Source organism: Schistocerca gregaria, chromosome 8 (assembly GCF_023897955.1).
Source record: "Schistocerca gregaria isolate iqSchGreg1 chromosome 8, iqSchGreg1.2, whole genome shotgun sequence".
Taxonomy (NCBI): Eukaryota; Metazoa; Arthropoda; class Insecta; order Orthoptera; family Acrididae; genus Schistocerca; species Schistocerca gregaria.
The window spans coordinates 469,676,580-469,702,332 of record NC_064927.1 but is presented as its reverse complement, the minus strand read 5'-3'; the positions used below and the strand labels follow the sequence as shown (position 1 = coordinate 469,702,332).

The 25,753-nt window shown below is 39.4% G+C and overlaps 1 protein-coding gene across 14 annotated transcripts in view; it reads left to right on the top strand.

Annotated features, from left to right (window-relative positions):
- The window catches only part of LOC126284467 (myelin regulatory factor), a 1,300,448-nt gene that overhangs the window by 1,227,299 nt on the left and 47,396 nt on the right, over nt 1–25,753 (top strand). For 5 of the 14 annotated variants that reach the window (XM_049983414.1, XM_049983418.1, XM_049983416.1 and 2 more), the window contains 4 exons: nt 8,819–9,023; nt 12,958–13,158; nt 21,046–21,288; nt 21,407–21,566. In XM_049983414.1, coding sequence (XP_049839371.1) covers nt 8,819–9,023; nt 12,958–13,158; nt 21,046–21,288; nt 21,407–21,566 — 809 coding nt within the window. Of the gene's footprint in view, nt 1–8,800; nt 9,024–12,942; nt 13,159–21,045; nt 21,289–21,406; nt 21,567–25,753 lie in introns of all 14 variants that reach the window. The other 9 variants (XM_049983413.1, XM_049983407.1, XM_049983408.1 and 6 more) reach the window with 3 other exon arrangements.

Sequence of the window (25,753 nt, the reverse complement as noted above, 5' to 3'; positions counted from 1 at the left end):
CAGTATGTTTTGATTATGGTAGTAATACAAATACAGTTAAAGATTAAAACATGAAGGAGAAATACAAGGTGATTATACCCAGTAATTAAAGTTCCAGTTTCAAAAGATTGTAAAAAAAGAACCACTGCTCAGAATTGCATCAAGTTTGAACAGAATATTATCAGAGAAGGGGGAAACATTATGAGACAAAAAAGAAAAAAAAACTTAATTAAAAATTTTGCACCAGATGGCGCTGTAAGCATCATAACATACATTGGTTTGGCTACAAATGACAGATGAATCACAATACGATGACTATGATGTGAGTTGCACATTAAATTTACACTACTGTGCAATGTGCATAACTGCACAAGTTTGGCATTCAACAGTTTTGTTACTCATCAGGTTACCTTCCATTAGAAAAGATTCAAATAACTGTGACTAGTGCCCAAACAACAGGGAACTGACATGCATCGAGACTAGAAAATAGTGCATCAATAAAGACTAGGCACTAGTCAAAATCCAGATTCGCCAAATAAAAGCTACAAAACAAGGACAAATGATTGCTGCTCTCCATAATTTATAAAGTTGTGGTACTGTTAGACAAGCACATCCAACACTGCAAGGCTGTGCTACATTGGCTAGAAACAATGAAATTGGTTTTTAACTGTCATGGAATTGGAGCAATACATGTTCAGTTTGCGGTCCACCATTTTCTGCCACAATATGACATATTGCAAACAGATTTGAGCATCTCAGGGGTCATGTTCAGTATGCATTGTGTAACAATACATTCAACTCAGCTATGTTTGTAATTAGAAAACTGAACAGAGCATCTTTCAAAAAACCCTAGTACCAGAAGTAACACGGATTAAAATCAGGAATGACATTGCTGTACAAAAGACTCTCATAGCATTTACTAGCGACAATACAGGTAACAGGACCTGCAGGACCCATCTCCTCAAAAAAACACAGTGCTACAGTAAACAATGCTGCCTATCTGTACCACACAGTTACTGTCACACATTGAAGCAGTAATGGTTGATGTACGAGCATGTTTTCTGTTGCCCATGTTCTGCAATTATTTTTATTGCCATTCATTGTCCACTTCTGTGTGAGCAAGAAGTTCTAGGGTAAATGTTTGTATTACTGACAGGTCAGCAAAAAGCAACTCCTGAACACTGGTTATTTTGAATGGATAGCAATGCAAGATGTTTCCTACAGTTTTATGCACCCTGCTCATAGGCAAGTCTCAGGCAATTACTGTGCATGGCGTGTTTGCACACCATTGCTCAACCTCTTCTGCAATTCTATGATCACATGTACTTACATCAGATCAATTGTTTTCCTCCCTCTGCCACATTGCACTTCAAATGAAACTGTCTTTTTTATTTTCGTAGTTATTTTCTCCAGACCCTTGGCAGGCAACACCTTTTTTATACCATTCCATGTGTGGAACTTCTGCAGACCTACTAGCATACAGTCATCATTCTTATAAAAGAGCTCTAGCAACAGCACGTGATCCTGCATTAAGACAGTCATTGCAAGCAATCTCAGGTGCAAACTGAGGAACAGCCAGACCCTGCTTCTTTTATTTAGAATATTCTGCTACTTCCGGTGTCATGCAGTGGTAAACTTTTGGTTAAATTTTTTGTTGTTTCCACATCATTTGTCCATTCTTTGATAATATTCCAGTCAAATTTGATATTGAGAGCAATGGTTCTTTTTTTACAGCATTTTGAAACTGGAATTTCACTTATAATCATCCTGTATATCAACTGTGTATTTGGCAATACTATATAGATCCAAGTGAAGGAGTATTTTGAAGAACTCCTGAACCCAAATGGAGACCTGGATGAGGAGGAACAAGCCGAGGAGAAAGAGGTGGAACAGCAAATAGAAAAAGACCTTACATGGGGAGAAGTGGAAGAGGCATTGGGAAAGATGAAGGGAGGGAAGTCACCAGGTCTGGATGAGCTAAGTGTAGAGATGGTGAGAGCACCAGGAGAGGTGACGATACAATGGCTATATCTAGTAATGAAAATTGTGTGGAGGCAGAAGATGATCCCAGAAGACTGGAAGAAGGGAATAATTGTCCCAATCTTTAAGAAGGGAAACATAAAAGAGTGAAGAACTATCAGGGGATAACATTGATGAGTCAGTGTGCAAAGATTTTTGAGAAAATTTTGGAAGCACAAGTTCAGGCAAAATTAGAAGGAAGAATGAGAGAAGAGCAACATGGCTTCAAAACAGGAAGGTCCACAGTGGATCTAAATTTTGCTGTAAGACAACTGCAGGAACAGCACTATGAATGTAGAATAGATCTACTAGTGTCTTTCCTGGTCATTGAAAAAGCATGTGATAGTGTATGTAGAAGCAAAGTGTAGGAAGCCCTGGAGAACAGAGGAGTAGCAAAACAGATTATTTGGAAGATAAGGGAAATGTACGATGGAAGTGTGAGCTGAGTGAAAGTGGGAGGAGAGAGATCATCTTGGATTGAACAGAAGAATGGCTTGAGGCAGGGAAGTGTACTTTCACCACTACTGTTCATTGTAGTGATGGATAATATAATAAGTACAGTAGCACAAGTAATTGGTGAAAGGAATATGAAAGCTATGGTGTTTGCAGATGATCTGATGATATGGGGGAATAAGGAGGAGGAAGTACAAAAGCAGTTGGACATATGGGAAGGAACAGTACAAGAATATGGGATGAAATTTAGTATAAGTAAGAGTGAGATGATTATCACAACAAGAAAGAAGGAGAGAGGAACAACGGGAATAACAATTGGTGGGGAATGATTGAGGAGAGTGGAAAGTTTCAAGTACCTTGGAAGCCTGATACAGGAAGATGGAAAAAACGACAGAGAAATAAACGAGCAGGGGAGAAAAGCAGAAGCATTTTGGAACTGTGTCAGAAGCCTGATATGGAGCAAGAATGTACCTCAAATCAGTAAAAAGATTATATACCAGTCATACTATGTCCCGATCCTGACAAACGCATCAGTAACCTGTGTTATGAAAGGAAGAGAGAAAAGCAAAGTACAAGGTAGTGAGATGAAATTATTGAGAAACGGCATTGGAGTGACAAAGATAGTCAGGTTAAGAAATTATAGGATCAGAGAGTTAATGAAGATGGAACCATTACAGGAGGAGATAGAGAAGTCAAGGCTGAGATGGTATGTACATGTTAAGAGAATGGAGGAGAAGGGGATACCCAGGAGGATACACGAGATGAAACTGGAAGGAAAGAGACCAAGAGGAAGACTAAAAGACAGATGGTTGAAAGGAGTAGAGGAATGCATCCAGAAGAAAGGAGAAGACTGAACCAAGGTGAAGACGGAGAGATGGTGGCAAGACAGAAGACGATGGAGAGGCCTATGTTCCATACAGACCTGGCCAGAGGTTGGAAACTGTCCAAGATGATGATGATGATATAGTTCCAAAACATCAGAAAAAGGCTGTGAACTTAAAAAGTGGCAATGCCCAAAAAGTATTGAATTTTAACATAAAAAACACAATGTTTCACCACCAGCTTTTGAAAAAGTTTCTTCCATCATTATACAAAATGACTGCCAGACTTAAAACTATGATTAGAAGTTCTGCATAACTGTTTCTATATGATGACACTTCATGCTTCACAGAACTATTCTTGCTTAAAAACAAAGTTTCTTTCTGCTGCTGAGCTAAATATTCTTACATTCCACTTTATTTATATCTTAATCAGATACTAATAATTATAAAAGATGTCCAGTAGCAAGGTGTTCAGCGTGTTCAGCAAAGCAAAATTACGAGGGCATACTGAAAAGCAATGCCCCCAAATTTTTATGTGAGAACTAATAAAGCTTTTTAAATAAAACAACGATTATTAACACTCTACACCTTTATTCTTCATGTTTACGTGTTTATTTTTCAACAGTCACCCTGGTGAAGAACACATTTCTCCCAGTGAGAGACCATTTTGTTGATACGGTCACTGTAGAATGTTTCACTTGGTTCACAGGGCCACAAGGTGGAGAATGTTAATAACATTTGTTTTATTTAAAAAGCTTTCATGGTTTCACATAACAAAATTGTAGGCATTTCTTTACAGCATGTGGTCATAAATGTGGTGAAAACTGAAACTGATAGACTTGTGCTACAGTTTGACTGTTTATTATGAAAGCTGTAAGAACTTTATACAGAAATTTCAGAATAGTTCAAAAAGCTGCTAACAATGGCACTTTACCACAGTATGTAGTCCTATAAATAGTGACCTGCAGCTCAGAGTGATCAGTTCCCCTGTCAAAACATGAAATGAGGTTAGCCTAACAAAGAAAGAATGTGAAATCATGCTTTCCATTGAACATTGTGTTTTTCTGGTACTTGAATACTACAGTCGATATCACAGTCTTACAGCAACAAGGCACAGGTTTCAAACACAATTCAGTGTTCCAAAAGGACCCTATGAGAAAACCATTCACAAGTTCTTTGGCAATACCAATGACAGGCAGTAGAGCTGATGATCTAGGGAGAAATGTGCTTGTGGAATTATTCAGCAAAATGCAAGGAAACACACATGAAGAATTGCAGCAGAGACTGGTTTGAAGCATTTCAGCATGCAGAAACTACTGAGACAGAGCCTACATGATTGATAATAAAGGATTTGATGTTGGCTGTATCTGGTTCAGAGTACACTTGCACCTAAATGAAATTGAATAAATGAAACTGGTGATTTTGGATTGCCAAAAATCCCCATTTGTCAGAAGCAAAATCACTGTATTCTCCCAAAGTTACTATTTGGGCTGTGTATGCAGAGGAGGCATTATTGGCCCATTTTTTATGCGAGAAATGATACCTGTTTGTCACCACACAGCTAGCACTAGAGGACTGACTGGACACTGTGTGCTTCATGTGAGGTGGGGCCAGAACACATTGCACTAAACAGGTGTTCACTTTCTTGATGAATTCAAGGAATGGATTATTTCAAATTTATTGGCACAGGGATGGACTGGCTTCCATATTCACACTTCCATATTCACCTGATCTGACTACTTGTGGCTACCTGTGGAGCACATTGAAAGGCACTGTCTACCAGAACCATCTCATCATGCTGGACGAGCTCGAAATGGCAATCTGTGTGGTGTCTGAATATGTTTATGTTGAGACACTGCAGGATGTAATGGCAAAGTTCATTGTTCATTTATGCCACCACTGTACTACGAGTGGTGGACATTTTGAAATGACTTTGATGTGACTGGACAAGTTTAATTATGCTTGCAGATACTGTATGAGCTGCACAGCGTTCAGTGTCATCTGTAAGCAACTTTTTGAACTATTGTGAAACTTCAATATAAGTTCTATATATAATTCACAATAAAGATACCTGTTGTTGCATTCGTCTGTTGGTATTAGTTTCTGAGTTATTTAATTTTGAAGTCAGGCATCCTTCGCTGGACACCCTGTATCACTATGTTGTACTTGCAACTCTGAATATACCAGCTGAATAATCATACGAGAGGTATTAAAATTAGTAAGCTTTCAGAGCCAGTGGCTCCTTCTTCTGGCAGAAGAGTTGAGGGGGAAGGAAGGGGGATGAAGGAAAAGGACTGGTGAGGCTTAGGGAAAGTGGTAAAATTCGGAAAAATCACACAATGAGAAGAAAATCTCATCCCATATGATAAGTTGTCGCTGACCCATGGTTCTGTGTGACTGTTCCGAACTTTACCCCATTACCTAAACCTCACCAGTCCTCTTTCATCCCTCTTCCACTCTTCTGCCAGAAAAAGGAGCCACTAGCTCCAAAAAATTGCAAATTACACTATTTTTTATCAAAAATTGAATATTTTTATTGATATATTAGGCCAAATGAATAATAAGTTATTTATCCATTATACAGTTTTTATTTTCCTCCACCTCCTCCCCCCTTCTGTTCTTTCATTTCTCTCTCATTATTTTGTCTATGTCTGTTCATTTTAAGAGAGAACTTAATTTAAGGCTGAATGGATTTGCTTCTGTGTGTGTCTTTGTGACTTTAGTTTGTAAAGTTATTGTAGTTAATGTATGAGGTGGTTATAATTAAACTGACAGTGTTCAGAGTTCCACAGTGTGGGCTGTATATATAGCAGGATGCTGGAACATTGTGGGTCAGTTCATCAATAAGTGTGCTCACAGAGTATTCTGAAGAAAAAAAAAATAGTTTCATTTTCTGCCACCAGGTGAAAATATGGCACTGAATGCAGCCAGAATGTGGTGGGGGTTCAGGAGAAGTGAAGGAATGATAAAGCACCAGATAACTGATTTCTCACACATTTATTCGGGTATGGCCACAAGTTACATCATGTCTTTGTATGTATGGTCTCCTGATTCAGCAAACATGCTGCCTCTGTAACATGGCATAGTCAACAGTTGCTCCCAACCTATCCAGTGTAATCAGAGAAACATGTCATCATATGCTGTCCTTCAGATCTGGAAGAGTCTGGATGTATCCCTGATAGACACTATCTTTCAGATTCCTCCACAACCAGATGTCACATAGATATAGGTCAGGGATCAGGAAGGCCACACATCTTGAAATTTCCTAGAGATGATTCAGTCATTACCAAAAGTTTCTTGAGACAAATCTTTCACCTGGCAAGCAATATGGTGACGAATTTAATTAATAGAGATAGCGGCTTCAGCTTGGACAAACCATGGAATCTGGCAATTTCTGTAATTAAATCCCAAAGATGTCGCGACAGTACAGCTCTCCATGACACATCGATATCCCTGTGTGGATCAACTGCACAGCCATAGATTTAATTTCCATGCATATGTTACACCTCTTTGCCACCTATCAACGTCTCTGGCACCTTGTGTATCTTTGGCCACATACGCAGTGGTTTGGCCCTCGAGTTTAAAAGGACAGAGCAAGAGCTGGAGCATCAGTCACCTTGGCTCACTCTGAAGATGGCTGGATGGTATTCAGCCAAATTATTAGAAGAAGAAACTGAATTAATGTGGCTGTATGTCCGAAATTTTATGGAAATATATGTAGTGTTGCCCCTTCTTGCATGAAAGTAGTGGTGTAGACACAGTTGCCTTCTTGCAAAGCTAGAATCACATGTTGCACAAGCGGGTCCTTATGATGTGCATATATCCACTGTACACATAACCTACCAGGTTAGCCGAGGGCTCTAATGCACTGCTTCCTGGATTTGGGTAGGTGCACTAACACCGGATCGAATCTGCCCGGTGGATTAACGACGAGGGCCAGTGTGCCGGCCACCCTGGTTGTGGTTTTTAGGCAGTTTTCCACATCCCACTAGGTGAATACTGGGCTGGTCCGTATGTCCCACCTCAGTTACACGACTCAGAGGCATTTGGAAACGTTCGCACTATTTCATGGCTTACACTAGATGCAGACAGCTGGGGTACACTAATTCTGTCCTGGAGGGTATGGGGTGGTGACAGGAAGGGCATCCGGCCACCCTCTGACACTAACATTGCCAAATCAATAGTAACAGGACTGACCCTGTGTTGATATAACAGGCCCATGAAGTCTCATTTCCTCAAAGAAAAATGGTCTGAGAATCAAGGAGCTTGTGGAACAACATCACACTGCCACATAAGCTGAGTGCAGCTGATGTTCCTGCATAACATGTGGTGGGATAGAACCCCATATGTGACAGTTCTGTGTATTCGTTGTACCATGTGGAGTAAAATGACCATTGTCCATCCAAAAAATATTCCCTAGGCACAAGTCATCCATTTCCTTGTGTACCAAAAAAACAAAGTGCAAAGTCACAGAATTGTAGCCTATCTTGGGGATTCATTTGATGCACATTTTGAGTCTTGTAGAGGTACCAGCATCAAATGCACCACAAAATCTTTTGAACTGTTGACCAAGGGAGAGACAATTCCCATGACACAGCATGAGCACTGGCTGGAGAATTTGAAGCATGTGCTGCTTGGTCAACTGCAGCCATAGCAACTTCATCAGCAACTGCCATGGGAATTGGCCGCCTGCCTCTCCCTGCTGCACCACATAATTCACTTGTTTCTTCAAATTTCTTGATCACATTCCTTTGCCTGTTTATTGACATGGGATCTCTTCACAGCTGTTTCTGTTGCCGATATTCCTGTAATGTGATGCTGCTATTTCTGCCATTCTGATAAAATAATTTTACCAGCCATGCCCAGTCTTTTTTCTCAACAGCCATTGCATTTCATACAGAAAATTTCAACCTTCTTAACCCTTTACAACAACAGACACTTCAAAAGAAATCAACATGCGTCAGCATGTGACAAACAACATATTGACATCAAAACAGGAAACATTTTACTTTTGGACTGCTTACAGCGCCATATTTTCATCTGTTGGCTGAAAGTGAAAGTAATATTTTTTCCAGCATACTCCATATGTGCACTGAGTAATGCACATACCTACAATGTTTCAGCATCCTGCGATGTATACAGCCCATACTGCAGCATTTGGAAAACCATCAGTTTAACTGCAACCATCCAGTATTTCCCAGACCCGTTTTTAACTTTTCATTTCTATTCACAAATGTTGATATTGTTTAATAATAAAAATAGTAATAAATCATATTTCAATTTTGAATAGAAAAGTAAGTAATTAATCACTGGTTGCTACTTTTAGTGTGAAATATAAATTGAACAATCTGTATATATACTCGTATCTGTAGATATACATTGATTAGCACCATATTTCACTCATTTTTACATTCCTTTTGCTTTTGATCTGAAGCTGTTTTGTGTGGCTAACTTACAGAAATATACTAACACTTTAATCTAGTAGACAAAATTGATTCAATTTTGAGCATTTGGAAGTGAGGAGACAGCTTTCCATTTCTGTGCAGGTTTGACCTGCAGGGGGGAAAGCAGAACAAAATGACTGTTGGTCGGTTGCACTTCAGTGAAACTACATCCAACAACATGCGCAAGAAAGGAAAGCCAAACCCAGATCAACGGTATTTCTACCTCGTGGTGGGCTTGCATGCACACACTGCTGATGGTGCCAATTACCCAATTATTTCCCATTCATCAGAACGCATCATTGTCAGGGTAACCATGCAACTCTGAAATTACATAATATTTATTCAATTATAAAAGTTATTTATGTAAAGCTATATGAAGTTTTAAAATTCAGATGCTTTCAGAATATGTTGTCAGATTATCAGTTTCTGGATAATTTATATATTTTCATTTGTAGTATTAATTTTTCCAGTGAATGAAATTTTTTTTTTTACGTATAGCAGGGAATCAAATAAAAATTACACTCTTTTACTTGCTACTGCTAATTGAAAATGTGTTTAAGAAAAACTACAGTTATAAAGGAAGTAGAAGAAGAAGAAGAATAGTACACTCATAATCCATTCTTTCAACTTTGAACTACACTGCGACTGTCATTTTATTTTTCCTGTAAATTAAACTTGAAAACCAGTGGGTACTTGTAACATAGGATAAGTCTTTGTGTTTACGCGTTAGATAATGTGAACATAGTATACACATAATTGGATATAGAAGTAGTTTTTACAACACATAATGATATATAATAATAATGGTTTACAATACATAGTATATGTAGATACCGTAAGTTCTTACACCGGAGCTACCACAGGTTTTAAAAATCCAACATTTTGACATAGATTATCGTTTTTAATTGTGCTTGAGTTTCATAATACAGAAACTGAGGCTAATTCTACTTCACTTTCTCTTAAAATGATAAACAAAATTCATTAGTCAAAGATGAACCAGTAACTTCAGCCTACTATGTGCTCATGTACGCCTCCACACTACAAAATTCTTTATTTTGTCAAGTTTTTCATGGTTGCAAGGAAAATCTTCTTACTTTTGAGGCTTTGTATGTTTTATGGCAGCATTTGTACAAGGGTGATTCAAATATAAATGGGAGCTGCACCAGTGTACTCCAACAAGCAGTTCTGAGCAGGGCAGTGGAGTGGGGACTTGAAGGTCAGTGTATTAGGGAAGGGAAACCAACTTTGTTTGTTGCTGCAATCTGTTATGGTCTCAGTACAGTCATGAGTAAACAAGAATTTCCTTTGCCTGTTGTGCAATGTGTTATCGTAAAGTTATTAACCTGTGAAGGGGTAAAATCTTCAGAGCTTTTAGATTGTTTGAAGGTACAGTTTGGGGATGGTACACCATCCCTGAACCAAGTGTTTACTTGGACCAGACAATTTTTGGGTGAAAGAGAATAGAAAATGTATGTCTTTCTCTTCCTGCAAGGTCAATTCTGACAGATGACAACATCTGTGCTGTTCAAGAGCTTATTGAAGGTGATGCCAGTGCACTGTCGATGGCATTCCAGGAGAAGTGAGTATCGGCCCTGGGCGTGCTCATGCCATTATCAGTGAACAGCTTGGCTTTAAAATATTCGTGCTTGATGGGTTCCAAAGTTGTTAACAAAACAGCAAAAACAGGTCAGGTTGAAAATCTGAGAAAGGCTTCTGAATCAATTCTGGCAAGAAGAGGAGGATTTTTTGAAGTACACAATCACATGTGCTGGGACATGGGTCCACCATTACACTCCAGAATCCAAAAGGATGAGTAAGGAGTGGCAAAGAATGGTTGAAGGTTGTCCTATGAAGGCCAAAATGTGCATCCCACTCGGAAAAGTTTTTGCGACTTTGTTTCTTTTTACTATGTACAGTGTATGCAGCTTACTACTGCCAGTTGTTAACATCAGAAAAAGACAAAGAATGCACTTGAGAGATGTCATCATCCTCCATTGCAATGCCAAGCCTCACATTGCAAATTTGACAAGGGATAAATTGGGGGACATGTACTGGGAAACCCTAGAGCACCCTCAGTATAGTCCATATTTGTCATCTTCCTCCCCCCGCCATCCAACTATTTTCTTATTTGCATCCCAGAAAGAATCACTTGGAGGTGAATGATTGGTTGGTGACGCACCCTCGAACATTTAATGGACAAGGAAAACCATTTCCAAATCGTTGGCAAAAGTGTGTAAAGCAGGTGGCTGTGTAGAGAAGAACTGGAAGCTTTAGTTGTGTAAATGATTAATCAATAAATGTATTAAAATAATTACCATTTATGTTTGAATCACCTTCATGTTAATTTGATACCAGAGTACTGAGGCCATTTTTTAAAAAAAATTGGAACCGTGGACTGCTATATTCTCATACTAGTGTCCTCATAAGCTGTGATTTATCATCAGTGTTCCAACATTTGATACTGAATATCCATGCAATAATGACTAAATCACTGGCTATTATGCCTCATGGCTATAAATTTTTCAGTTGTTTTATGTATCACTTGAATGTGGGTGCTATTCAGTATTTGGGCAGTACCTCTGCCCCCCCCCCCCCCCCCCCTCCCTCATCTTCTCCTTATGGCCATCTGAAGACCACATGCTTTTTATGCTGTCTTTTATTCCTATCTTCAAATGACTTCACATTTGATCCTGGAATCCCTGTAAAGCTTAACCCTTTCCCCCTGACAAAAATCCACTGGTTCTTATTCTGTTATGTTTAGTACCTTTCTGAACCTTCCAGATTCAACCTCTTGTTAATTTATTGCTCAGAGTTACTTAAAGAACTGATGTCTTCCCACCTTGTTATTCATTCTATGTAAATGTCACAAAAAATATCAATATCAACAATGAAATTGGGTAGACTGCTACTCACACAAAGAGTGGCAGGTAGACACATTTTAAAGTAGACTAACCTATTGGACAAAAATCTTTCCTCAGTTTTGAAAGAACAGATTTCTGCTTACAGGATACAGAGGTATTGAGTTAGAGCCAGGCACAATAAAAAGAGTGCTAAACGTTTAAGCTTTCAGACAAAAATATCTTCTTGTGAAATAGAACACATACACACACACACACACACACATTCACACAAGCACAACTTGAACACATATGGTTACTGTCTCCAGTCGCTGGGACCCGATTGTGGGCCCAGTGGCCAGGGCAGTAACCGTGTGTGTTTGGGATGTGGTTGGGTGAATGCATGTGTGTGTTCTATTTCAGAAGAAGGACATTTTCTCTGTAAGCTTGGATGTTTAGTAGTCTTTTCATTGTACCTGTCTGCAGCTCATTACCTCCTTTAAGTGATGAGTAGCAATATGTCCATGTTATTCCATCCTGGATTTTGCATTGCTTTAAATTCTTCCCTCAGACAGAAACACACACACACACACACACACACACACACACACACACACACACACACACACACACACACACACACACGTAAAAAAAAGTGTTTTCTTTTTCTTATTGTTTCTGTTATTTTCACTACGTTTTGTTATATTTCACCATTACCTCATAATTTCCAGTCTTCTGTGCTTCTTATTGAGCCCAAAAGTATCTTTGTAATTCTTCTGTTCAATACTTCTAGTTTGTCTCATTTATAATTCATTGTTAGGCATGGGCTTGCTTAGAAGTATTGAAGTTTTGCCACTATGCTTCAATGTGATGTTTCTGCACTTTTTGATATGCACTTTTTATTGTAAACGTTATTTGTTATAGCCTATTGTTTGCACTTTTCAATTCATGTATCCTTCCATCCACACAGATTTTTCTAACCAGTTTTATTGAATTATGTTTCCTAAATACTTAACCTTTGTAATCTTTTCTCTTTCACCAATGTCTATTAGTAAAAACTTTGGTGCCTCATTATGTTAGTGAAAACCTCATTTTTCACTGCAGAGGTTCTTAAACCTGCTCTGTTGCCCATCTTTTCCAACAGATTGCCTTTTGTATCTATGTTTAATAGATTTTTCAGAGTCAAGACAGTACAGCAAAATCATCTACAAATATCAGATAGCTTACTTCATTACATTGTTTCTTCCTTCCCAAGTGATTTATTATACTTCATATACTTTTAATTTTTCTTTCCATACATTTTATTTTAATTATAGTTTTCCTCTTTTACATATATTTACATTTATGTCTAAATGTTGGGTGAAAGAGCAGTCTACCTGAAGACACTAGGCTTTTCTGTTCCAGGCCTCAAACCCTGGCCAGTTTGAGAGCGACGTGGAGTTGAGCTGGCAGAAGGGCCACACGCCAGACTCAGTCTTCCACACAGGTCGTGTGGGCATCAACACAGATCGTCCAGATGAGGCTCTGGTCGTGTATGGAAATCTTAAAGTTACTGGCCACATCATGCAGCCCAGTGACCAGAGGGTCAAGGAAAGTGTACAGGAGGTTTGTGCTACAGATATGTTGAGTTAAACACAAATTAACAACAAAATATCTTTTGGGTATATTTTTAAAAAAACTGAAGTCACAATAATGTCACAGACTTTGATATCATTCTACATTTTATACATATGAAATGCGACAAAAAAGTAAGGGGAATTTTTAATACTGCATGCTTTATACATCTGATTTTCAAGATTTTTTTTTCTTTTTGGTACAGATGTTCCTGATGTATGCTTGTATTTTCATCTGTTTTGAATATTTAGTTTGTCAACAGTCGAAAAGATTATATGCGTTTTCGAGTGCTCAGTGAATTTTTGCTTTCGAAAAAGATGGATTAAAGAAATTGTATTACATTTTGCTTGAAAAATAGAATAAAGTGCAGCACCACATTGGAAATGTTGACTGTCATTTTCAGAGAATCTACTATGAGTAAGACAAGAGATTATGAGTAGTATAAGCATTTCAAAGAGAATCAATAAGATGCAGAAGACAACAACTGCCCTGCATGCCTATATATCAGTTACTGATGAAAATTTGGAAGAGGTAATGAAAATGGTTCTGGAAAACTGCTGAATCACTATCAGAAAGGTTGATAATGTTGTCAGCATACCCTTTGGCTTATGCCAGGCAATTCATTATTATTAATAATATATTTATTATTTATTTAATTTTTTGCCATGAAACACATAGCAGCAAATTTTGTTCCAAAATTGTTGAATTTAGACCAAAAATTATGTCACATAGACATTGCTCAGGAATTCACGAATGAAGTCAACATCAAATCCAGAACTTCTGAAGAAGGTTGTAACAGATGATGAAACATGGGTATACAGATATGACACTGAAACCGAGGCCCAATCACCCAATGAAAACTGCAGAGGGAGCCAAGACTTTAAAAAATTCAAGTTCAAAAACATGTGAAGGTTGTTATGCTTCTTATTGAGCCCAAAAGTATCTTTGTAATTCTTCTGTTCAATTCAGGGATACTATATCATGAGTTCCTACTTTATGGTCTTAGGGCGAGTAAGGAATACTGCCTGGAAGTTATGGACTGTTTGCATGAAACCGTCTAAAGAAAACTACCAGAATTGTGGCAGAACCATGCATGGAAATTGCAGCTTTATAATGCTCCTGGTGACACTTCAATGCTTGTTTATGTTTTTTCGGCAAAAAATAAAACCATTATGTTGTATCAACTGCTGTATTTGCCACACATGGCCACCTGTGACTTCTTTCTATTTCTGAGGCTGAAGAGTACCATAAAAGGATGTCATTTTGCCACCATTGACAAGATAAAAACAGAATCATTGAAGGAGCTGAATACCATTATGAAAAGTGAGTTCCAGAAGTGCTTTCAAATTGGAAGAAGTGCTGGCAAAAGAGTATTATACCTGATAGGGATTACTTTGATGGGGACACAATTGATGTTAATGAATAAATAAAGATTTCTTAAGAAAAACTAAAATTCCCATTACTTTTTGATCGCACCTCATATTGTTGTTGTTGTTGTTGTTGTTGTTGTTGTCTTCAGTCCTGAGACTGGTTTGATGCAGCTCTCCATGCTACTCTATCATGTGCAAGCTTCTTCATCTCCCAGTACCTACTGCAACCTACATCCTTCTGAATCTGCTTAGTGTAATCATCTCTTGGTCTCCCTCGACGATTTTTACCCTCCACGCTGCCCTCCAATGCTAAATTTGTGATCCCTTGATGCCTCAAAACATGTCCTACCAACCGATCCCTTCTTCTAGTCAAGTTGTGCCACAAACTTCTCTTCTCCCCAGTCCTATTCAATACCTCCTCATTAGTTACGTGATCTTTCCACCTTATCTTCAGCATTCTTCTGTAGCACCACATTTCGAAAGCTTCTATTCTCTTCTTGTCCAAACTAGATATCGTCCATGTTTCACTTCCGTACATGGCTACACTCCAAACAAATACTTTCAGAAACGACTTCCTGATACATAAATCAATATTCGATGTTAACAAATTTCTCTTCTTCAGAAACACTTTCCTTGTCATTGCCAGTCTACATTTTATATCCTCTCTACTTCGACCATCATCAGTTATTTTACTTCCTAACTAGCAAAACTCCTTTACTACTTTAAGTGTCTCATTTCCTAATCTAATTCCCTCAGCATCACCCGATTTAATTTGACTACATTCCATTATCCTCGTTTTGCTTTTGCTGATGTTCATTTTATATCCTCCTTTCAAGACACTGTCCATTCCGTTCAACTGCTCTTCCAAGTCCTTAGCCGTCTCTGACAGAATTACAATGTCATCGGCGAACTTCAAAGTTTTTACTTCTTCTCCATGAATTTTAATACCTACTCCAAATTATTCTTAGAGTGTAATATTAATGAAAACTGAAAGCCCAGGAAGGATAAATGCGGCTATAATGAGCTTTGAATGACAAAATAGCTACATGACAAAATGGAAATGATCATCTTTACATGATATAGACAGACAGACAGACAGACAGATAAAGACTAATGTTAGGGTAGCTCCTTTTAGAAGGATGCATCTGATTCTTTTTCCCATTCTGAGGTCATTCTGTAATGACCTCAATGTCAAGGGGTGCACAATGTGCCACAACAAAAATTTTTGGTAACTTACCCAGGGATATAAAATGTCTGGCAGATAGCAAAGTAAAATCCACATCAGTGTAATTTATTGTGCAAATGATCCACAGAACATCCAAACTAGTTTACTAATATCTGACTTTGAGAATTCAGTATACTCGGAAGATACACATGCTGCAAAATGTGCTTCTTATTTTTGCGGCTTGAAATCAGAGAGGATCTGGATATTCAAGAGGAACTTCTCTCCCTGTTGTTTTTATGTGACTCCACAAAGTATCAACAGCACATGTTGAAGGACTGTGATGAACAGATTACTGACCTACCACATCACAGGCATATTCAGTGATAAAAAAACATACCAGGTGAACATGCTGGGTAGGAAAGCAGTGGTACACACCGTTGTTTGAAGAAGACTTTCACATTACTCGCCAGATGTGTCTGGACATAGTCCTGCTGAAATATGAGAGATACGTAATTGCTTGGAAACTATTAAAACCTTAGGCTTTACAAGCTTCCTAACTTAGAGGTTAATGTTCAAATTGTAGTTAATATATTAATAGTTCAGATTTCATAGTACCTGAAAATGCAACTTTGAACAAAATGGCACAGTGATAACTTAGGCATTTTTCCTGCATTTGGTGAAACAGCAGTTAATAAAACTCCATCCAGCCTAGCTGATTTAGATTTTTAATGGTTTCCTTAAATCAGATGAGGACAAATGTTAGGGTGGTTCATTTGAGGACACATCTGGTTCCCTTTCCCCATCTGAGCTTGTGTTCTGTCTCTAATGACCTCATTTTCGAAGTATTAAGTTAGTGACCTTTTTATTACTGCCTCTTACATCACGTTCTTTCTGTGTCCATTCAATGATTTCCGGGAACTTAAACAATTTTTAAGGTTCTCAAGAGCACCACCACAGTTGATTTTCAGCTCACATATCATCACAAACAGACCAGCATGGGGTATTCCAGAGACTTTGGGGATTCTAATTTAATGAGCAACTGTTCATAATGATGCAGATGATTGACTTCATGTAACTTTACTGAACATGAAATACATTTAAATGTATTCTTCACATGCTGAACCAGAACTGCCTATGGCCTAGCTAACAGCATACTTTTATTTCCTGGTATTATCAAAACCCACCAAGATTTTTCTGGGAACTGGTATAACCAATTCGAATATTCCAGAACTATTTCAGTAAAAGTATATATTTTTGTAAACTTAAAAATTAGAGATACACGAGACTGTCATTATATTTTTTAAAGGTTTACTTTATCAGACTCAAACAATCTGTTTCAAAATTTTGAGCAAAGATAGTTTTGTAGTTATGTAAGTTTCAGTGAAGATAAGTTGTTCTTTAGAAAAAAAGAAATGAGGGCTTTCAAATGAGGTATGTCAGTCATAACACAAACAATTATTACCAGGGTCAAATTTTCAAGTGTACGTGGTTTGCACGAACCATAAATCAATACTAATAATAAATCTGTGAAACTGTCATGTCTGTCTGTTTGTCTTTGAACACGCTAATCTCCAAAACTATTGTGTTTGCACTGGTAACTTCAGCATAGCCAGGGGCACTATATAGGCCATATTTCCTCAAAATTGGATCATGGAAAAAGATATTCATACATACTATAAAAATATACATGTGTGTGTATGTATGTATGTATGTATGTATGTATGTATGTATGTATGTCCTACATCTTCTCCAAAATCACTGGACCAATTTCAGCCAAATGTGGTATCACTGTCTGGAAAGAATCGCTGTGGGGGTAAGAAAAACCTATCTATCAAAGGGATGGGGGTGGGGGTGAAAAAGAAGTGTAGGCTGTGATACATGAATAACCAGATTTTATTCATTCAGTATTTGAGAACAAGAGCACTTCTTGGAAAAAACTTCTCACATAATTGTACATCTTTACAGAACTTCTGCTCACTGACAAAAGCACAAAATGACGAAAGGGAAAAAGTTTCTCACTCACTACATTTTCACTGTGCATGCAGTGGAACTCTCTCATCAGTCATGATGTTGTGACTTTTACATTTATTGCTTCTTTGCTGCTAAGTCTATTCACAACACATTTCACAGATAGTATCCACATATGCTACTGAATGTCCCTACAAAACTACACCATTGTATGATACATGGTTCAGGAGGTATGAGGGAAGGAGGACATGGACAGAGAAATGGGGAGGAGAGAAACGGAGGGGTAGTAGGTGGGCAGAGAGATGGGCAGGAGGAGATGGACAGAGAGTGGAATTTGGTGGAGGTGAATGGAGGGAAAGAGGGAAGGAGGTGGTCAGAGAGGGAGCAGAGAAGATGGCCAGAGATAGAGGGAAAAAGGAAATGGACCAACACAATTGAAATAAATACATACCAGGCAATGCCAAATACTCAGCTAGTTTGAATATTTCTTTAAAGAAATTTTGTACACAAATTACTGGTACTGTGTGTCCTGTATGAGCTAAAATGCCTTGGGGTAAGAAACCAATTCACAAGAGACTGATCATTTTCTTCCATTTCTTTGATAACTATGAGGCTTGCTGTTGCTTACTTTTATGTTTCTACCTTATTTTATATCTCTTTACTGGTTGTGCTTGACATCACATTGATCTTTGTAGGCCTTTGGGTGGGGTTGGTCTTCTGTCTCCATCTCACTCATTTATTTCTGATACAGTGTTCTGATCATCCCCTGAGTCTGGATTTACTTGAATTGCGTGTTGAAATTTTTGCAAATCTTATTACGCGTAAGACCTAGCATACAGAGATATTTACTAGTTTTATATTATGTATAATACCTCCTGTAATTAAAATACACTCCTCGAAATTGAAATAAGAACACCGTGAATTCATTGTCCCAGGAAGGGGAAACTTTATTGACACATTCCTGGGGTCAGATACATCACATGATCACACTGACAGAACCACAGGCACATAGACACATGCAACAGAGCATGCACAATGTCGGCACTAGTACAGTGTATATCCACCTTTCGCAGCAATGCAGGCTGCTATTCTCCCCTGGAGACGATCGTAGAGATGCTGGACGTAGTCCTGTGGAACGGCTTGCCATGCCATTTCCACCTGGCGCCTCAGTTGGACCAGCGTTCGTGCTGGACGTGCAGACCGCGTGAGACGACGCTTCTTCCAGTCCCAAACATGCTCAATGGGGGACAGATCCGGAGATCTTGCTGGCCAGGGTAGTTGACTTACACCTTCTAGAGCACGTTGGGTGGCACGGGATACATGCGGACGTGCATTGTCCTGTTGGAACAGCAAGTTCCCTTGCCGGTTTAGGAATGGTAGAACTATGGGTTCGATGACGGTTTGGATGTACCGTGCACTATTCAGTGTCCCCTCGACGATCACCAGAGGTGTACGGCCAGTGTAGGAGATCGCTCCCGACACCATGATGCCGGGTGTTGGCCCTGTGTGCCTCGGTCGTATGCAGTCCTGATTGTGGCACTCACCTGCACGGCGCCAAATACTCATACGACCATCATTGGCACCAAGGCAGAAGCGACTCTCATCGCTAAAGACGACACATCTCCATTCGTCCCTCCATTCACGCCTGTCGCGACACCACTGGAGGCGCGCTGCACGATGTTGGGGCGTGAGCGGAAGACGGCCTAACGGTGTGCGGGACCGTAGCCCAGCTTCATGGAAACAGTTGCGAATGGTCCTCGCCGATACCTCAGGAGCAACAGTGTCCCTAATTTGCTGGTAAGTGGCGGTGCGGTCCCCTACGGCACTGCGTAGGATCCTACGGTCTTGGCGTGCATCCGTGCATCGCTGCGGTCCGGTCCCTGGTCGACGGGCACGTGCAACTTCCGCCGACCACTGGCGACAACATCGATGTACTGTGGAGACCTCATGCCCCACGTGTTGAGCAATTCGGCGGTACGTCCACCCGGCCTCCCACATGCCCACTATATGCCCTCGCTCAAAGTCCGTCAACTGCACATACGGTTCACGTCCACGCTGTCGCTGCATGCTACCAGTGTTAAAGACTGCGATGGAGCTCCGTATGCCACGGCAAACTGGCTGACACTGACGGCGGTGGTGCACAAATACTGCGCAGCTAGCGCCATTCGATGGCCAACACCGCGGTTCCTGGTGTGTCCGCTGTGCCGTGCGTGTGATCATTGCTTGTACAGCCCTCTCGCAGTGTCCAGAGCAAGTATGGTGGGTCTGACACACCGGTGTCAATGTGTTCTTTTTTCCATTTCCAGGAGTGTATACGGAATAATTCACTTGAATAATCAGCTGTAGATTCTACATTTAGAGCAAATGTTTTATAGATCTCTGAATAATTTTTTTTGCAGTGAAATATAAATCTGAAAATTAAAGATAGCTATTGTTGTATCTTTTTCTCCTATACTTCATGGGACAGCCTCATAGGAAAAAAACCCTTATTTCAATCCCTCTTATTTCTGAATTTAAGTTGTTGTTTTCTCTGTCAGGCATCCTTGTTACATAACATGACTTCTATGAGTAATATGAAAGTAAAATCTCATTACACCCACTGAAAACATCACAACCAAAGCAGACCTGAAAAATTAACATATGGAGAAAAGAGATCTCAAATCTCTAGATTCCACATCTTAATAAGGTGCTTGTGTGCCATTGCCTTCAGAAAATAGAACTATTCATTTATTACAAAAGTTGAACAACTCTCAAGCAAAACACCATAACATTGTTTTATGACAGCATTCTTCTCTTTCTTCCATTGAGATATTTAAACAGTTTCTAAACCGAGCATATGCCACATTTGCGTTATATTGCGTATTATGCTGAATTTTATATTTTTACTGTACTATAATCAACATAGCCAATGCCCTTGCCGCAATGGTACCACTGGTTCCCATCATTTCACCAAATTTAAGCACTGTCAGGCTTGGCTAACACTTGGATGGGTGACCGTCCAGTCCGCCGAGAACTGTTAGCCAGCAGGGTGCCCTCAGCCCTTATGAGTCAAATTGAAGGGCTGTTTGATTGAGAAGCAGCGGCTCCAGTCTCACAGTCTCAAAGACTGACAATGGCCAGTAGAGTGGTGTGTTCACCACACCTCACCTTATCTGCATCCAGTGATGCTTTTTTTTTTTTTTTTTTTTTTTTTTAAATCAACATAGTGAAGTATACAATTTTTATGTATTCTTTAGAATTGAAATGCCATTAACTAACATATTTCATGTCATTATAAGGCATCTCAATTTCACTGCATATTTCCTTGCTATGATTAAACCATACATTTTAGTGCCACAGACTGTTAATCTGTTTCTTCTCCTTTTTCTATTTCAGTGTGATACTCGTAAACAACTCCACAATGTGAAGCAGCTTAGAGTAGTGAGATATTGTGTAGCACCAGAATTTGCGCAGCATGCTGGCCTTACAGGATTAGATGTAACAAGCTGTACACCTGTAGTTGATACTGGTGTCATTGCTCAAGAGGTGCAGCAAGTAATACCAGATGCGGTACGACCGGCTGGGGACATTGTTCTCCCTTCAGGGCAACGTATTGAAAACTTTCTTGTTGTAAACAAGGTAAACATCAGACATAACTTCAGTGTAGTCATAACAGATTTTTCTCAATTTGCAACTCACCTAATAGGGTAATGTGTACTGCTAAGACATGCTGATTACACATTTATGTCTGGCACAGGAACGCATCTTTATGGAAAATGTCGGTGCTGTTAAGGAACTGTGCAAAGTCACTGATAATCTTGAAACAAGAATTGATGAACTGGAAAGAATGAACAAGAAACTTGTCAAATTAAAACGTTTGGATAGTCTGAAAAGCACAGCCAGTAGCATCTCAACAGGTAAGATGATTAGAAATGAAAAGATGTTGTCCTGTTGACTCTTAAATTTTGAAGACCCTGTTCTTCCATTCCTTCCATCTTTTACATTAACAAGCAACATTTACTGCTTTGTCAAAAGCTAGATGGGACTCACCCCAGTTCATTTACAAGAGACATACAGGGTGTTTTGTAATTTATATTACTTGCTTTTATGGGGTGTAGGGGGATTTAGTTTATAAAGTTTTGATAAGGAAGCCATGTCCAGAAATGTACCATGTGTGTAAAATAAGTTTTAAGATCAGGTGACTTTCAAATCTCTCACTTCATGGTGTGCACACAGTGGGGACAATGAGGTCTGATCTGTGCACTCTACAGGAGTCCATGACATAGGCAATGCTTTGAGTACTCACCATGAAGTTTTCTTCCACATGATGAATGACACCCTCTTCAAAGTTGACAGTGTAGTGGATCCATGGAGTACCACGGATTTCTAGTTTGGAATGTGCCAGATTCTCACTGCTGTTGTAGTCAAACAAAAATGGCATGTGATGTCATAATTACAGCAGGGACTGATGATGTGGCTCTCTAGTGCACAGTGAAGTGGGAGATTTGAAAGTGCCCTGATTTTCCAATTTATTTTATATCTAAATGGTACATTTCCAGAAATGGGTTCCTATCAAAATTTTGTCTACTAAGTCCCCTCTACAACCCCTAGAAGCCTGTAATAGAAATTATGAACCAGCCTGCATACAGGATGCTCCTCAGAAGTGGTGCAAGCTACCAAGTCTGTATTCCAAAGCAAAGTCCAGTCCACACCATATTGAAGTTCCACCCATAAAAAATAATCTGCAACATAAACACACTCACCAAACTGACAGCACTCTTTGCTGCACACTCATATCTCTTCATCACTGATTCAGGCCAGCCCTTGGCTGAATTATGACATGGTCTCTTCAGAGGGTGCTGCTGATGACCAGTGTGATCTGAGTAATGGCACCATGGTGTCCAATAATAGTAAAGAGTAATGTTGCACCAGCTAGTCCATTTCCGTAGTAATGTCCTGCCCCCCCCCCCCCCCCCCCTGCCACCATCCTTCCATCCCCTTTATGGCAGCTACTGCCAGAGTAGAAGAATGCATGATCTGTAGGTGCAGCCACCATCAGAGGCAGTGGATCACTGTATGTGGGGATTATTGGGAAAGGCGGGGCAGGCTATATTGATGGAAGTTGCTGAGTCACCATGGGACCTGAAGGTCCTCTGACAGGGAAACATACTTGTACAGCTGCTTACCAGGATGGAGGAGGAGAAGTTAATTTTCGTAGTGCTGGAGGCTATGGGTTATCATGGCTACTTGATGGGTGGAGATCACCCCATAGATCCAGGTTGGCTAGTGTCTGAGTTTCTTGGCATGCACCAGGTTGCCTACTCAGAAGGGAGAGGCCTTGGTGACAACATGCACAGGTGGCAGACATATCATCTCCAAGTTTCCAGATCTGCTTGTGTATTTACTATCTCTTTGAAATCAGCAAAAAGTCTTTAAGTGCTGCTGGATTTGTCTGTTTTTACCCATTGATTGTGGGCGTGAGTCTGTCCAGTCCCATTTTTAGGATCTCAATTACAGCCAGTGTTGCTGGTTGAGCTTTGAAGGATCACAGGACAGCTAACACCTTTCAGCTTTGAACAGCTTTGAATCATGTTGTCTTTCCTAAACCAGCTTATTTATCACAGAGAAACTTACTTTAAGGAGATGCTAGGTCCTTTGGATTTCATTTCATGAGGCATTAATCCAACTGCATGAAAAGGATCTGTTGCAAAAATATTGTCCACTTTGGAGTCAATTACCAATAGAAAATTTGCTGGATGAGTGACTTTACTGTAAATAAGTAAAATGGGTTGTTTTCGTAGTAAGGGCGCCTGGCAGTGTCTTTAGGCCCACAGGTTTGTGTAGGCTGCCTGCCAGGGCAGTATCCCTGAAATTAAATAGGTAAATTGGTTTAGCAAGGACACAGAAAGACTGGTGTCAGTAGGTAATTTCACTAGGTGCTTGCCTAAGAAAGCATCTAAGAAGTAATGCAGAAGTAATGCAGTACTGCTTGTAGTGATCCGGTAATTCTGGATCAGAGATGGTCTTTCACATTAAATAAAACTCTCTCTTCCAGGCTAAAAACTTTGGCCCCATTTGTTATTGGCTAGCCACCCTTATTCTTAGTTTTGACTCTAATTTTCTTAACCTGTTGCAGAAAACTAGTTTCATAGTATTGTAAGAATATTTTTGTCAATAAATGAGTTTCTCATTTGCTCTTTATCCTCGGTGAACATATTCCCCGTGTTCATCCAGCATCTGAGTCAGCATTCTTGATTCTGTGAAACTGTATGTTTTCCTTCATAATTAAACCTCACTGATGGGGATCTTTTATTGCTACCGTCAGACAAACCACTTATGAGTCTCCCACCTATTTCATGAAAAACAGTTCAATTTAGAAATAAATTATCAGTTGCTTTTATACAGTTTCCTTCTGCTCTTGTTGGGAATGTTACTGTGGATTTCAAATCAAGGCTGAACATCAGCATTCTGTGTGCTCTCGATCATAACCATCCAAAATTAAATCAGTATTGGCATTTTCATTTACAATTACTTTCCAGTTATTTCTACTAAGTATTCTCAGTACCCTTTCTCATTTATGAAGTTTAAAACATTTGCTGTTGATGTCTTGTACACTGTACACTGTACACTGTCAGTGTGACTCTCCATTTTCTTACTTATGACTGCAGTAACGAGATATGGACAAGTATCTATCTAGCTGCACCTGTTCAGTTTTCATGACTTGCAAATGATTTTCTGTTGCGTACAGTATGTATGTGGAATTACCTTAAGATTGTTCAATTGCCTATAATTATATTTCCCATTTAAGAAGAGCTTCTTATGCTCTGTTGGAAAATCCTAACTTATTATGAGCATTATCTTCTGTGTTGTCCAGGCTACTGTTTGTTTTTGCACTGAATGTTGGAAGTGTGAATATCTTTATCTAGCTACTTGGTCTTTCATAAAATTTTATCTGAATGGGCCAGTGTTGACGTCAGAAATCTCAGGGGTGGACAGACACCACTATAGAAATTAGTAGTCAAGTAACTTCTTATAGGAAACATTCAAATGCAGATGATTCAAATTGTGGCATGATGTGGCTCTACACTTACACTTTCAACAGAATGCTTCCTCCAGGGTTTATTGTGTAGTATTGAGTGACACAGTCTTCACATAAATATGGGGAGCATTCCCAATGATTTACCTAATATCATCCTCAATTGTGTAGTTGAGGTTACAGTCCAAATTATTTCCAGAACTCTGAAAAATCAAATGATAATTATGTATGCTTCTGTTTACACCTTGAGCTATTTAACAAGCTTATTGACAGTTGAGTATGGCAGGGTGTGACATGTTTGGCTCAGGTTCATCTGAGCACACAGTTGGCAGTGGCAGCAACAACTGGGTGTTTCCTTTCTGGATACAGTCACATGCTGCTTGTTAATGTGCAGTACTTGGTTTGCTTACCAGGGTGTTAATAGTCTTATCACTTTCCTGTCCCCTTTCACTAGTTTATGACATTGTGTTGTATAAAATGAACATACCACACAAAGGAAGAATGCAAACAGTGAAAGTGAATCACAATTTTTATGTTACCGGCTGCAAGCTTCCTCTGCAACTGACCGTGGTAACTGCAACCTGAGTTAGCAGAGTGATATGACAATGGTGCAGAGGACAGTAGGCATGAGCAAGCTACCACACTGATTGGTTGTCACTATGGTAACTGTCCTGTAATAACTAACTATCAGTCTCTTTGTTAATCTGATCCAGGTATAACAAAATTTGTTTTTAGATATAGTGGTAAAGGCCTCTAAATCTGATCATCATACCTTTGGGCTATCAAACAATATTTCTGATGATGTGGCCATCAATACCTCCACTAATGCTGACTCCTCCCCACACCACTAGCCCTCGTCATGAATACTGAAATATTTCATACATAAATATAGGGCTTATTCACATGCCCTACTCTCTTCAGTTGTAAACGTATTGGTTATCACCATTACCCCAAATCATGACTCACAGTTGCACAAAAAACTGCTCTTGTAAGTGAGCTCTCATCTGTCATTTTCTTTACCCAAGCTAGCGTTGTATTCTTAAGAGACCACACACTATTTGCCTAAAT